The sequence below is a fragment of the Stegostoma tigrinum genome, chromosome 38 (assembly GCF_030684315.1).
Source record: "Stegostoma tigrinum isolate sSteTig4 chromosome 38, sSteTig4.hap1, whole genome shotgun sequence".
Classification (NCBI taxonomy): domain Eukaryota; kingdom Metazoa; phylum Chordata; class Chondrichthyes; order Orectolobiformes; family Stegostomatidae; genus Stegostoma; species Stegostoma tigrinum.
In genome coordinates this window covers 26,579,166-26,593,483 of record NC_081391.1, presented here as the reverse complement: position 1 = coordinate 26,593,483, position 14,318 = coordinate 26,579,166, and the positions used below count along the sequence as shown (strand labels likewise).

Below are 14,318 nucleotides of genomic sequence, written 5' to 3'. Positions count from 1 at the left end.
AATTAAACTGGCCAGACTGTTCAGCTTGAGGTGTCAGATGTTCAAAAGTAGACAACTCCCCAGGTCCAGATGAGTTATATTCCAGGCTGTGACAGGAATGTGCCTTTGATAGTTCCCAGTGGCTTTTTCCGAGGATGATGACTTCACCTTGTAGAAGGGGGCAGAGCTACAAATTGAGGGGTGATAGATTTAAGACAGATGTCAGAGGCAGGTTCTTTTCTCAGAGAGTGGTAAGGGCGTGGAACGCCCTGCCTGACAATGTAGTTAACTCAGCCACATTAGGGGCATTTAAACAGTCCTTGGATAAGCATATGGATAATGATGGGGTAGTGTAGGGGGAGGGGCTTAGATTAGTTCACAGGTCGGTGCAACATCGAGGGCCGAAGGGCCTGTTCTGCGCTGTATTGCTCTATGTTCTATGTTCTATAAATTAAAAAATTAGCTCAGAGTCCCTATAATTTCTTCCCCTTCACCTGTCGCAGCCTGGAATATAACTCATCTGGACCTGGGGAGTTGTCTACTTTTGAACCTCTGACACCTCAAGCTGAACAGTCTGGCCAGTTTAATTTTTGGTGTGTTTTTATAGTGATTTGATGCACCTTTACACAACTGAGCAGCAACAACATTACAGCAGGTGTGAAGACATATGTGTGCCAGACCAGATAAGGGCACATGTTAATGTTTCCTGTCACGTGTTAATGAGCCAGATGGGTTTGTGATAGAGATAGTTGGAACTGCAGATGCTGGAGAATCTGAGATAACAAGGTGTAGAGCTGGATGAGCACAGCAGGTCAAACAGCATCAGAGGAGCAGGAAAGCTGATGTTTTGGGCCTGGACCTTTCCTCAGAAGATTTTCTGAGGAAGGGTCCAGTTCCAAAACATCAGCTCTCCTGCTCCTATGATGTTGCTTGGCCTGCTGTGTTCATCCAGCTGTACACCTTGTTATCTTGGGTTTTGTGATAGTAAATTTAGAATTACAAAAAAAAACTAATTAGTTAGATTTATATTCCCCAGCAGCCATGGTGAGATTAGAATTTATGTCTCCAGACCATTAGTCTAGGCTTCTCATAACTAGTCGAGTAACATTACCGCTGTGCTGTGGTGACACTGAGTGAGCAATCTTTACACAAAGATGTGAGAGTGCTGAGTCTCCCAGTGAAAAATGAATGGAGTACAACAACCATAAAGATTATCGAAATATGACAACAAATGCCACAATGATTAGTGTAATTAAAGAGGAAAAAATGACAAATATAACTCATCAGTGAAGGAGTGCGAAATGTGGTAAAATTAGCAGTAGATGAGAACAAAAATAGAAACTTCAACCTTGATCTTACTCAATGTCAGGGCAGGTTCAAGGGGCTGAATGGCCAATTGGCCAGAGTTAGACAAGCAAGTTGTCATGGGTGAGAGAACAGCAGAACCAACTAAACACTTTGATTTAGCATTTACACAGAATGTCAGTTTCAAACAGGGAAGAGATGTGGGATAATTTCACCTTTTTCCCTATTTCTCCACTAATTGCAACAAGACGTGCTTTAATGAAGAAGTGTCCCTTTACCCCTTGAATGCTGAGATTTTTAAGAACAGATATAAGATGGGCTTTCTCAAGATTTAAATTAAAAGTAGGAATAAATATTTTATTTTTCTTGACATCCAAGTTGTAAACACAACAGCACCCAATCATTTAATCACACAAAATCGACACATGCAAGAAAGATGATTACAAAAGGTGTAGCATATACTTAAATTTCTAACAGATTGAAACTGTCAGTGTTGTTATTGGTTTTCAACAATGGCAATGAGAGGTCTCAGGAGCCTCTCTTGGCTCACTGAAGGCAGTGCAAATTGGAAATTTCTGACAATGAACTCACAATGGCTTACACCCTATCAGGAGGATTTCTGAATTTTCCACTGGAAGTTGTGATTGAGGTAAAGATATAATGTGCAGATAAAGAAAATCACGCCACTTATCCACCTGGAGGTAGGATTCTCCCTTTTTCTGGACAAGATGTCATTCCTGTCTAATGTTTGTCTTGCAGACTCCCTACCTTAGGCTGACTTTATGAATTAATAAGGGGTTTCTTATCACAAGCCAGTTTATATCATGTGACATTGTCTACACAGATGGATTAATGGGCTAAGCAATTGTCTCATAATGGAGAGTGTTTGATCTCTCCATCAGCATTCCAGTTTTGAATAGCCTCCAAATTTCTTTCTATATATTTCCATCTTTGAAGCTGGCAAATCTATCAGATATTTTTGCTGCGATACTCTCGAATTGAAATGGAGAGGTGCAGTTATCAGCATCTAGGAACATGACTTACATGTCGTTTTCACGCAGGGATATGCCCAGACCTCAGTCAGTCACTGTGTGTGTACAAAAAACATCAAAGAAAGTCACTTGACACCCTGCACTGCATCTTGTGTTGTGTTCAATTATCCTTTTGCAATGAAGTATTGACAGTTATTTATTACAGAATGGGTGTGATAATCTGGAGTACCGTATTAAAAGGGGTAAAGGCATCATCGGGACCATGGGCTGCTCTCTCTCTACAGCATCCAATCATGTGTTGACAATAAAATGGAGTGTGTAGAAAGGGTGGGATGAACCTCCTCTGAAACCTGCGCAGAATCTCCACCTCTGCACTAATTCAGAGAAGTAATTTGTCCTGACAGTAGCCATGAAGTGGCAGATTTAAACTTTAGTACAGTATCATGTTGCATTGACTGGGGCTGAGATGAAAGGTCATTGACCTGACTGTTAACTCTGTTTCACTCCCTACAGATGCTGAGTGTTTCTGGTATATATTTAAGATTACCAACTTCCAGAATATGTTTATTTTGTAATAACTTGTTAGGCTTGTCATTATGCCTCCACAACACCTTTAAGAAAACAGCTGGCTAATTCTGTCTCTTTAAAATACAGGCTACTGATTTGCAGATTGAGATTTCTAAGCACCCCAAGGAGAAGCCTGACAGCAGCAACCTGGTGTTTGGAAAGTCGTTTTCAGATCATATGTTGACAATAGAATGGAGTGCAGAGAAAGGATGGGACAAGCCCCTTATCAAACCCCTGCAAAATCTCTCACTGCATCCAGCAACTTCAGTCCTGCATTATTCTATCGAGGTAAGCTTTCTTTACGATACTTATGAGGTTGAAAATTTAAATTTCGAGGTAGTAGCTCATTATTCATACCAAAGCACTGCAAAGAGAAAAATAGTTCATAGTTTGCTCTGGTTAACTCCCATCCATCTACCGTTTATTCCTTTGTGTTTTGGAACTTTTTAGTTCATTTTCTCTTTGTAATGCCCTTTTTTAAAAATTGACCAAGATAATATTTAAGTTATGATTGGCAGTTTTCCCCTTCTTTATAGTATTTATTTTTAGCGAGTTTTGAGAAGATTTGTAGCTCAGTTTGAGGTTCTGGGTGTGAGTTTGCTCGCTGAGCTGGAAGGTTCGTTTTCAGACGTTTCGTCACTTTTTTTTATTTGAAAAAATATACTTTATTCATAAGATGTACAAAAAAAAAATTTATACACCTAGCCAGTCATGCAAGCCGCTCCGGGTTACCCAGGGGTTACGTACACCAATTAAAGGAAAAAAAACAAACAAAGAAGAAGAAAAAAACAAAGCAAAGAAAACACCCCGGCAGTCGTCACCCCGCACAGTCCCAGTTGGCCCCCTGACCAGTTGGGGAAGGCGCCAGCTGGGCCCACTTACCAGATAGGGTTCTTTTTTCTATTCTGGACGAGGGGGTTCATACGGTGGTCTTTCCCCACCGCGCCTTGGCGGCGGCTGCCCCAAGCTTTAGTGCGTCCCTCAGCACATAGTCTTGGACCATGGAGTGCGCCAGCCTGCGACACTCGGTCGGGGTCAGTTCTTTCAGCTGGCAGGCCAGCAAGTTGCAGGCAGACCAAAGAGCATCTTTCACCGCATTGATGGTCCTCCAGGCGCAGTTGATGTTGGTCTCGGTGTGCGTCCCGGGAAACAGCCCGTACAGCACGGAGTCCCGCATCACGGAGCTGCTCGGGACGAACCTCGACAAATACCACTGCATCCCCCTCCAGACCTCCTGCGCATAGGCACACTCCAGAAGGAGGTGATCGACAGTCTCGTCCCCCCGCAGCCACCTCAAGGGCACCGTGCGGTGGCGCAGAGATTCCAGGCTTGCACAAAGGATCTCACTGGCAGAGCCCCTCTCACAGCCAGCCAAGCAATGTCCTTGTGCTTGTTTGAAAGTTCTGGCGATGAGGCATTCTGCCAAACGGCTTTGGCAGTCTGCGTGGGGAACCACACGACGGGATCCACCCTCTCCTTTTCCCGAAGGGTCCCGAGGATACTACGTGCTGACCACTGCCTGACGGCCTTGTGGTCAAAGGTGTTTCCTTTCGAAAATTTCTCCACGAAGGACAGGTGGTACGGAACGGTCCAACTACTCGGAGCGTTCCGCGGCAACGAGGCCAGGCCCATCCTTTGCAACACCGGGGACAGGTAGAACCTCAGTAAGCAGTGACACTTGGTGTTTGCGTACTGAGGATCTACGCACAGCTTGATGCAGCCACACACAAAGGTAGCCGTCAGGGCGAGGGTGGCGTTCGGTACGCCCTTTCCCCCATTTCCCAGGTCTTTGTACATGGTGTCTCTGCGGACCCGGTCCATCCTCGACCCCCAAATGAAGTGGAAGATGGTCCAGGGAATAGGCCAGGCCTGCGCCACATACAACAGTACCGAAAGCCCCTCGCACCTGACAACCAGGTTCTTACCCGCGATGGAGAGGGACCGGAGCGTCCACCTGCCCAGCTTCTGCTTCAGTTTGGTGATACGCTCTTCCCAAGTCTTAGTGCACGCCCCAGCTCCACCAAACCAAACACCCAGCACCTTCAGGTAGTCTGTCCTGACGGTGAAGGGGATGAAGGAGCGGTCGTCCCCGTTCCCGAAGAACATGACCTCACTCTTACCCCTATTGACTTTGGCACCCGAGGCCAGTTCAAACTGGCCGTATATGCCCAATAGTCTACTCACCGACCGACGATCAGTGCAGAAGACGGCGACATCATTCATGTACATGGAGGTCTTGACCTGAAGGCCTCCGCTGCCTGGGATAGTCACGCCTGTCAGGCTCACGTCCTTCCTGATGGATGCGGCGAAGGGCTCCACACGGCACATGAACAAGGCAGGAGAGAGTGGGCAGCCCTGCCTGACTCCAGATGTAACAGGAAAACTGTCTGATTCCCACCCGTTCATCGAGACTGCGCTAACGATGTTGGCGTAGAGCAGCTGGATCCAATTGCGGATGCCCTCCCCGAACCCCAATTTGGAGAGGACGTCCCTCGTGTAAGCATGAGAGACCCTGTCGAAGGCCTTCTCCTGGTCCAGGCTGACGAGGCAGGTGTCCACCCGCCTGTCCTGTACGTAGGCGATCGTATCCCTGATGAGCGCGAGGCTCTCAGCGATCTGCCTGCCCGGCACAGCACAGGTTTGGTCAGGGTGAATCACCGACTCCAGGACAGACCTGACCCGGTTGGCTACAACCTTGGCCAGGATTGTGTAGTCCACGTTCAATAGTGAAATGGGACGCCAATTCTTAATTTCTTCCCTGTCCCCCTTCCTCTTGTAAATGGGGGTACAAGGGTGATGATGCCCTTCCTCATGGACTTGCACATTTCCCCTGCCCGAAGCGCACTATTATACAGCTCCAGCAGGTCCTGGCCGACCAGGTCCCACAGAGCGGAATACAGCTCGACCGGTAAGCCGTCGCTCCCGGGAGTCCTATTCCTCTCCGAGGACTTGAGGGCTCTGGTCAGCTCGTCCAGGGATATTGGCCGGTCCAGCCACACCCTCGTGCCGTTGAAGACCTCCGTGATAGACAACAGGAACGACTCGGAGGCCGTGCTGTCCGTGGGCTTCGTGTTGTACAGTCTGGCATAGAAGGATCTGATCCTCAAAATGTCGGGCCGAGACGACGTCACTGAGCCGTCGTCCTCCTTCAGCCGGCTAAGCACAGAGCTCTGTTTGTGCACCTTCTGAAAGAAGAGACGCGAGCACATCTCATCCTGCTCCACGGAGCCGTCCCTGGACCGGAAGATTATCCTGGAGGCCTCCGCAGCGAAGAGCGAGGCTTGCTGGCCCAATCTCACAGAGATCCCCCGTGACATCGACCCCCATCCACTGCAGAAGGAGCAGGTTCTGCACCCTTTTCTGGAGTCGCGATAGCTTTCCCTGCCTCTCTCTCGCCTTCCGAACACCTTTGAGGACAAAGAACCTCTTGATGTTCTCCTTCACCGTCTCCCACCAGTCGCCCGAGACTCAAAGAGGGGTTTCACGGTTCTCCAACCGGCGTACTCCCTCTTAAGCACCTCGACGTTCTCTGGGGTCAACAGTCGTGTTGAGCTTCCACGTCCCCTTGCCGGCTGGTCGTCCTGTAAGTGACAGTCGGCCAGCACGAGGCAGTGGTCAGAGAAGAACACTGGCTCGATGCCGGTGGACCTGACCGAGAACGCCTGTGACACAAACAGGAAGTCTATCCTTGAGCGGATAGACCCGTCTGGCCGCGACCAGGTGTACCTCTGCTGCGCTCCGTCTGCAGGGGCGCTGAAGACGTCGAGCAGCTTGGCGTCTTTCACAGTGCCCATCAGGAATCTGGACGTGACGTCCAGTTGACTCCCCCCACCCACTGTCCCCACGCCGGATCTTCCATCTGCATCGATGATGCAGTTGAAGTCTCCACCTAGGATGACCGGCCTGGACGTAGCCAGCAGGGGTGGAAGCCGCTGCAGGACGGCCAACCGCTCACTCCGTACCACTGGGGCGTACACGTTGATCAGCCTCAGGGGAGCATTCCTGTAGGTGATGTCAGCCACTAGGATGCGCCCCCCCACCACCTCCTGAACTTGAGAGATGGTGAAGTTGTGCCCCCGCAGCAGAATAGCCAGGCCCGAGGAGCGACAGTCGTTACCCCCCGACCAGATCGAAGGCCCACAGGTCCAGGCGCCAGACCATTTCCCGTACCTGCCGAGGTGCGGTATCCCGCACTCCTGCAGAAACAGGAGGTCCGCCTTGACGGTGGTCAGGTAGGCCAACGTGGACACACATCTCGCGGTTGACTTGACGCTGCGCACATTAATGCTCGCAACTCGTACCCCCATTGTGGGCAGTGACCGCAGTACCCTCCCCAAGTCCAAGGTCCAGCCCCTCCATCTGTGCCTTCATGCCCATTGCCCGAGCTAACTGCAGGACGCTCTCCGGACTCAGGAAACCGTCCGTGCTGCCTTCTGGGTGGCATCCCCCCGTCAGGGGTGCAGAGGTAGGAGGGTCCGGCTCTGGGTCAGGCTGGAAACGCGTTGTTTCCTCCTCCCCGCCTGGAAGTTGCGGGGGGCCCTCCAGTGCCCCAGCGGCACTTGACTGGGTGTCGGAGGGAGCCTCAGGACGCCTCCCGTCACCTGGCAGCGTGGTGCTGCTTTCCTTCTCCCTCGAGATCTTTAACTTCTGTTTCGGGCGGGCCCTCTCCGAATCCCCCTCGTCAGAGGAGCTCTTATAGCCCCCCTGTAGCTGCCTCTTCCCGCCTGATGGTTGTGGTTCCTGGGCCTGTCGACGCACCATCCTCCTCACTTTCCAGACCGTCGTCCACTCCCCTGGGTCGCCTGTCGCCGCCTCCATCGACTCCGGGTTGTCAGGGGGGAGCAGAGCCTGCAGGGGCGCTTTGCTGGCCTCAGGCCCATCCTGCAGGGCTGGGCCCTCCTGCACGGCCTGGCCCTCCTGCACATTAGTGGGGTCCTTGCTGGGCCCTGGTGCCTTCCTCTCCTCCGGGGGGGGCTGGCCCCGCATTTCCCCTGCCGGCGACCTGGGCATAGGTGGTACCCCGCCGGGGGCATGCCCTATAGAAGTGGCCCGCTTCCCCGCAAAGGTTGCAGCTTCTTGCAAAGGATTGCCCACGAGAGAGGTGTCCCTCCTCCCTGCAGTTTCTGCAGATGGTGGCTTTGCAGTCGGCCACCACGTGACCTGACCTACCACAGGCATGGCAGACTTTAGGTTGCCCTGCATAGGTCAGGTAGCCCTTGCTCCTGCCGATCGCGAAGCTGGACGGTGGGTGTACGACGTTCCCGTCCGCGTCCATCCTCAGCGTCACCTTGACCTGCCTCTTACTCGTCCAGATGCCAATCTACCATCCCCTGAGAAAAAGAACAGGAAATGACATCACCAGCCCAAGGAAACCTAACCAGATAAATAGGAAACGGGACATAACACCAGCGCTTCGTCGGAGGCTCATTGATGATGTTACCTAGAATGGTGACAAAACATCTGGGAACAAACCGGCAAGCTCAGTGAACCAGCTTACATCTGGAACACAATAAAGACCCACTCTCTTGTGGACCGAGAGGAGGAGAGTGCTGTCTTGGAGGAGAAAGGAGGACGTCGGGTTGGCTGTGCCCCTTTGCGACCAGTGGATCTTAATGCTGGCTTCGGCCTAACACTGGTTCAGGGGAGCAGCCAACCTGCAACGATGGCTGCGGCAAGTGCTCGTGCCCCAGGTCAGGGGGTCTGGAACACCATCCGTGTTTCTGTAAAGCAGGTGGATGAAGGTGCACCTGTGGACCGCACCTTCTTCGTGAAGAGGGTCCTGTTGGACTGTTGTGGGTTTGCTGCTGCGGACATTTACTGCCTGCAGGATTTCCCCGGAGGGGGTTTTTACGATGTGACCTTCCGGAGTGCCAAGCTTTGCGAGCGCTTCCTGGAGGTTTTCAAGGAGAAAGGAGGTGAGGGCCCCCTCTCTGTATTGACCGCTGTCCCACTGTTTGTGATGCCAGCACAGAGGAGCCGTATGGTGACTGTACACATGTACAACCCGCATGTGCCAGCAGTTGATGTCCTGACCTTCCTCGGAAGGTACGTGAAGGTGGAAGGGGACCTAACTGACATTATGGACCCCTTTGGCATCTGGACGAGTAAGAGGCAGGTCAAGGTGACGCTGAGGATGGGCGCAGACGGGAATGTCGCACACCCACCGTCCAGCTTCGCGATTGGCGGGAGCAGGGGCTACCTGACCTATGCAGGGCAACCTAAAGTCTGCCATGCCTGTGGTAGGTCAGGTCACATGGCGGCCGACTGCAAAGCCACCATCTGCAGGAACTGCAGGGAGGAGGGACACCTTGCAAAGGATTGCCCACGAGAGAGAAGCTGCAACCTTTGCGGGGAAGGGGGCCACCTCTATAGGGCATGCCCCCGGCGGGGGACCACCTAGGCCCAGGTCGCCGGCAGAGGCAATGCGGGGCCAGCCCCCCCCGGAGGAGAGGAAGGCACCAGGGCCCAGCAAGGACCCCACTAATGTGCAGGAGGGCCAGGTCATGCAGGAGGGCCCTGCCCCGCAGGATGGGCCCGAGGCCAGCAAAGCACCCCTGCAGGCTCCGATCCCCCCCCGACAACCCGGAGTCGATGGAGGCGGCGACAGGCGACCCGGGGGAGTGGACAACAGTCCGGAAAGCGAGGAGGAAGGCGCGTCGACGGGTCCAGGAACCGCAACCATCAGGCGGGAAGAGGCAGCTACAGGGGGGCTATAAGAGCTCCTCTGACGAGGGGGATTCGGAGAAGGTCCACCCGAAGCAGAGGTTAAAGATCTCGAGGGAGAAGGAAAGCAGCACCCCACTTCCAGGCGACGGGAGGCGTCCTGAGGCTCCCTCCGACACCCAGTCAAGTGCCGCTGGGGCACTGGAGGGCCCCCCGCAACTTCCAGGCGGGAAGGAGGAAACAGCGTCTCCCCAGCCTGACCCAGAGCCGGACCCTCCTGCCTCCATACCCCGGACGGGGGAATGCCACCCGGAAGGCAGCACGGACAGTTTCCTGAGCCCGGAGAGCGTCCAGCAGTTAGCCCAGGCAATGGGCATGAAGGGACAGATGGAGGGGCTGGACCTTGGACTTGGGGAGGGTACTGCGGTCACTGCCCACAATGGGGGTACGAGTTGCGAGCATTAATGTGCACAGTGTCAGGTCCACTGCAAGATGTGTATCCACGTTGGCCTACCTGACCACCATCGAGGCGGACCTCCTGTTTCTGCAGGAGTGCGGGATACCGCACCTCGGCAGGTACGGGAAATGGTCCGGCGCCTGGACCTGTGGGCCTTCGATCTGGTCGGGGGGTAACGACTGTCGCTCCTCGGGCCTGGCTATTCTGCTGCGGGGGCACAACTTCACCATCTCTCAAGTTCAGGAGGTGGTAGGTGGGTGCCTCCTAGTGGCTGACATCACCTACAGGAACGCTCCCCTGAGCTGATCAACGTGTACGCCCCAGTGGTACGGAGTGAGCGGTTGGACGTCCTGCAGCGGCTTCCACCCCTGCTGGCTACGTCCAGGCCGGTCATCCTAGGCAGAGACTTCAACTGCATCATCGATGCAGATGGAAGATCCGGCGTGGGGACAGTGGGTGGGGGGATTCAACTGGACGTCACGTCCAGATTCCTGATGGGCACGGTGAAGGACGCCAAGCTGCTCGACGTCTTCAGCACCCCTGCAGACGGAGCGCAGCAGAGGTACACCTGGTCGCGGCCAGACGGGTCTTTCCACTCAAGGATAGACTTCCTGTTTGTGTCACAGGCATTCTCGGTCAGGTCCACCAGCGTCGAGCTGGTGTTCTTCTCTGACCACTGCCTCGTGCTGGCCGACTGTCACTTACAGGACGACCAGCCGGCAAGGGGACGTGGAAGCTCAACACGACTCTGTTGACCCCAGAGAACGTCGAGGAGCTTAAGAGGGAGTACGCCGGTTGGAGAACCGTGAAACCCCTCTTTGAGTCTCCAGGCGACTGGTGGGAGACGGTGAAGGAGAACATCAAGAGGTTCTTTGTCCTCAAGGGTGTTCAGAAGGCAAGAGAGAGGCGGGGAAAGCTGTCGCGACTCCAGAAAAGGGTGCAGAACCTGCTCCTTCTGCAGTTGATGGGGGTCGATGTCACGGAGGACCTCCGCGAGGTGAGGGGCCAGCAAGCCTCGCTCTTCGCCGCGGAGACCTCCAGGATAATCTTCCGCTCCGTGGAGCAGGATGAGACGTGCTCGCGTTTCTTCTTTCAGAAGGTGCACAAAGAGAGCTCTGTGCTTAGCCGGCTGAAGGAGGACGACGGCTCGGTGACATCGTCTCGGCCCAACATTTTGAGGATCAGCAGATCCTTCTATGCCGGACTGTACGATACGAAGCCCACGGACAGCACGGCCTCCGAGTCGTTCCTGTCGTCTATCACGGAGGTCTTAGACGATGGCACGAGGGAGTGGCTGGACCGGCCGATATCCCTGGACGAGCTAACCAGAGCCCTCAAGTCCTTGGGGAGGAATAGGACTCCCGGAAGCGACGGCTTACCAGTCGAGCTGTATTCCACTCTGTGGGGCCTGGTCGGCCAGGACCTGCTGGAGGTGTACGATAGTGCGCTTCGGGCAGGGGAAATGTGCAAGTCCATGAGGAAGGGCATCATCACCCTCATTTACAAGAGGAAGGGGGAGAGGGAAGAAATTAAGAATTGGCGTCCCATTTCACTTTTGAACGTGGACTACAAAATCCTGGCCAAAGTCATAGCCAACCGGGTCAGGTCTGTCCTGGAGGCAGTGATTCACCCTGACCGAACCTGTGCTGTGCCGGGCAGGAAGATCGCTGAGAGCCTCGCGCTCATCAGGGATACGATCGCCTACGTACAGGACAGGCAGGTGGACACCTGCCTTGTCAGCCTGGACCAGGAGAAGGCCTTCGACAGGGTCTCTCATGCTTACGTGAGGGACGTCCTCTCCAAATTTGGGTTTGGGGACGGCATCCGCAGTTGGATCCGGCTGCTCCACGCCAACATCGTTAGCGCAGTCAAAATCAACGGGTGGGAATCAGACAGTTTTCCTGTTAGATCTGGAGTCAGGCAGGGCTGCCCACTCTCTCCTGCCTTGTTCATGTGCCGTGTGGAGCCCTTCGCCGCATCCATCAGGAAGGGCGTGAGCCTGAAGGGCATGACTATCCCAGGCAGCGGAGGCCTTCAGGTCAAGCCCTCCCTGTACATGGACGATGTCGCCGTCTTCTGCACCGATCGTCGGTTGGTGAGTAGGCTATTGGACATCTGCGGCCAGTTTGAACTGGCCTCGGGTGCCAAAGTCAACGGGGGTTAGAGTGAGGTCATGTTCTTCGGGAACGGGGATGACCGTTCCTTCATCCCCTTCACCGTCAGGACAGACTACCTGAAGGTGCTGGGTGTTTGGTTCGGTGGAGCTGGGGCATGCACTAAGACTTGGGAGGAGCGTATCACCAAATTGAAGCAGAAGCTGGGCAGGTGGACGCTCCGGTCCCTCTCCATCGCGGGTAATAACCTGGTTGTCAGGTGCGAGGGGCTTTCGGTACTGTTGTATGTGGCGCAGGCCTGGCCTATTCCCTGGGCCTGTGCTGCTGTGGTCACCCGGGCCATCTTCCACTGTCAAGGATGGACCGGGTCCGCAGAGACACCATGTACAAAGACCTGGGAAATGGGGGAAAGGGCGTACCGAACGCCACCCTCGCCCTGATGGCTACCTTTGTGTGCGGCTGCATCAAGCTGTGCGTAGATCCTCAGTACGCAAACACCAAGTGTCACTACTTACTGAGGTTCTACCTGTCCCCGGTGTTGCAAAGGATGGGCCTGGCCTCGTTGCCGCGGAACGCTCCGAGTAGTTGGACCGTTCCGTACCACCTGTCCTTCGTGGAGAAATTTTTGAAAGGAAACACCTTTGACCACAAGGCCGTCAGGCAGTGGTCAGCACATAGTATCCTCGGGACCCTTCGGGAAAAGGAGAGGGTGGATCCCGTCGTGTGGTTCCCCACGCAGACTGCCAAAGTCGTTTGGCAGAATGCCTCATCGCCAGAACTTTCAAACAAGCACAAGGACATTGCTTGGCTGGCGGTGAGAGGGGCTCTGCCAGTGAGATCTTTTATGCATGCCCGGAATCTCTGCGCCACCGCACGCTGCCCTCGAAGTGGCTGCGGGGGGGACGAGACTGTCGATCACCTCCTTCTGGAGTGTGCCTATGCGCAGGAGGTCTGGAGGGGGATGCAGTGGTATTTGTCGAGGTTCATCCCGAGCAGCTCCGTGACGCGGGACTCCGTGCTCTACGGGCTGTTTCCCGGGACGCACACAGAGAACGACATCAACTGTGCCTGGAGGACCATCAATGCAGTGAAAGATGCTCTTTGGTCTGCCCGCAACTTGCTGGTCTGCCAGCTGAAAGAACTGACCCCGACCGAGTGTTGCAGACTGGCGCACTCCAAGGTCCAGGGCTACGTGCTGAGGGACGCGCTAAAGCTTGGGGCAGCCGCCGCCAAGGTGCGGTGGGGAAAGACCACTGTATGAAACCCCTCGTCCAGAATAGAAAGAAGAACCCTATCTGGTAAGTGGGCCCAGCTGGCGCCTTCCCAAACTGGTCAGGGGGCCAACTGGGACTGTGCGGGGTGACGACTGCCAGGGTTTTTTCCATTTGCTTTGTTTTTTTTTCCTTCCTTATTTTTTTCCTTTAGTTGGTGTACGTACCCCCGGGTAACCCGGAGCGGCTTGCATGACTGGGTAGGTGTATAAATATGTTTTACTTTTTGTACATCTTACGAATAAAGTATACTTTTTCAAATAAAAAACAAAAAAAAAGGTGACGAAACGTCTGAAAACGAACCTTCCAGCTCAGCGAGCAAACTCACACCCAGAGTATTTATTTTTAATGATAATTCAGAAATTACTAGACCTGTTAACTGCTACTTTGTGATAATATACCTGACTCTTGACATTTCCCTGTTGATCTCCCTTTTTGTTCTCGTTTTCTACTTGTATTTCCAGTTTGACGAAGGGTTGATATACACAACAGTAGATTTTTATTTCTTTCAGACGTTTAACTGTTAATTATTCACAACTGTTTCTGTTCTCTTAACCCTTCTACAAGGACCATTAATCATTTGGGCTTAGAATGTAAAGCTGTAATGCTATGTTTCCAGTATCTTTGTAGCTGATCCACATATTCGCCATTTTTAACATGCAGAATGGTATTTAGCAAGTGTCCTATTTGATCCTTTTAATTTTAAAATAATTGACAAACTGAATGACTGGTGTCAATCCTACTATTTACAACCTCAATTCCCTGCCAGCTCACAATGACCTCTAGGGTTGTGAAACAGTAACTTAAACAATCAGTACTGTAGCCTGAATCCACTCTTATAAGCCCCTGCTTGTTAATTTCAGCATGCACCCTTAATGAAACATTTAGCAGAGTTCAAGAGGGAAAGGCAATCAGAGAAACTAACTTTGGAGACAGAATGGTCTGCAACTGCTGTAAGATTGAGTCAAAA

General features: G+C 53.1%; 1 protein-coding gene across 3 annotated transcripts in view; it reads left to right on the top strand.

Annotated features, from left to right (window-relative positions):
- LOC125447145 (branched-chain-amino-acid aminotransferase, cytosolic) overlaps positions 1 to 14,318 on the top strand; it is a 67,606-nt gene that overhangs the window by 17,593 nt on the left and 35,695 nt on the right. For all 3 annotated transcript variants that reach the window (XR_009443022.1, XM_059640419.1, XM_059640420.1), the window contains one exon: positions 2,931 to 3,131. Coding sequence is in view for 2 of the 3 variants with exons in the window: in XM_059640419.1 (XP_059496402.1) it covers positions 2,931 to 3,131 (201 nt within the window). In the remaining variant the exon portion in view is untranslated. The remainder of the gene's footprint in view (positions 1 to 2,930; positions 3,132 to 14,318) is intronic.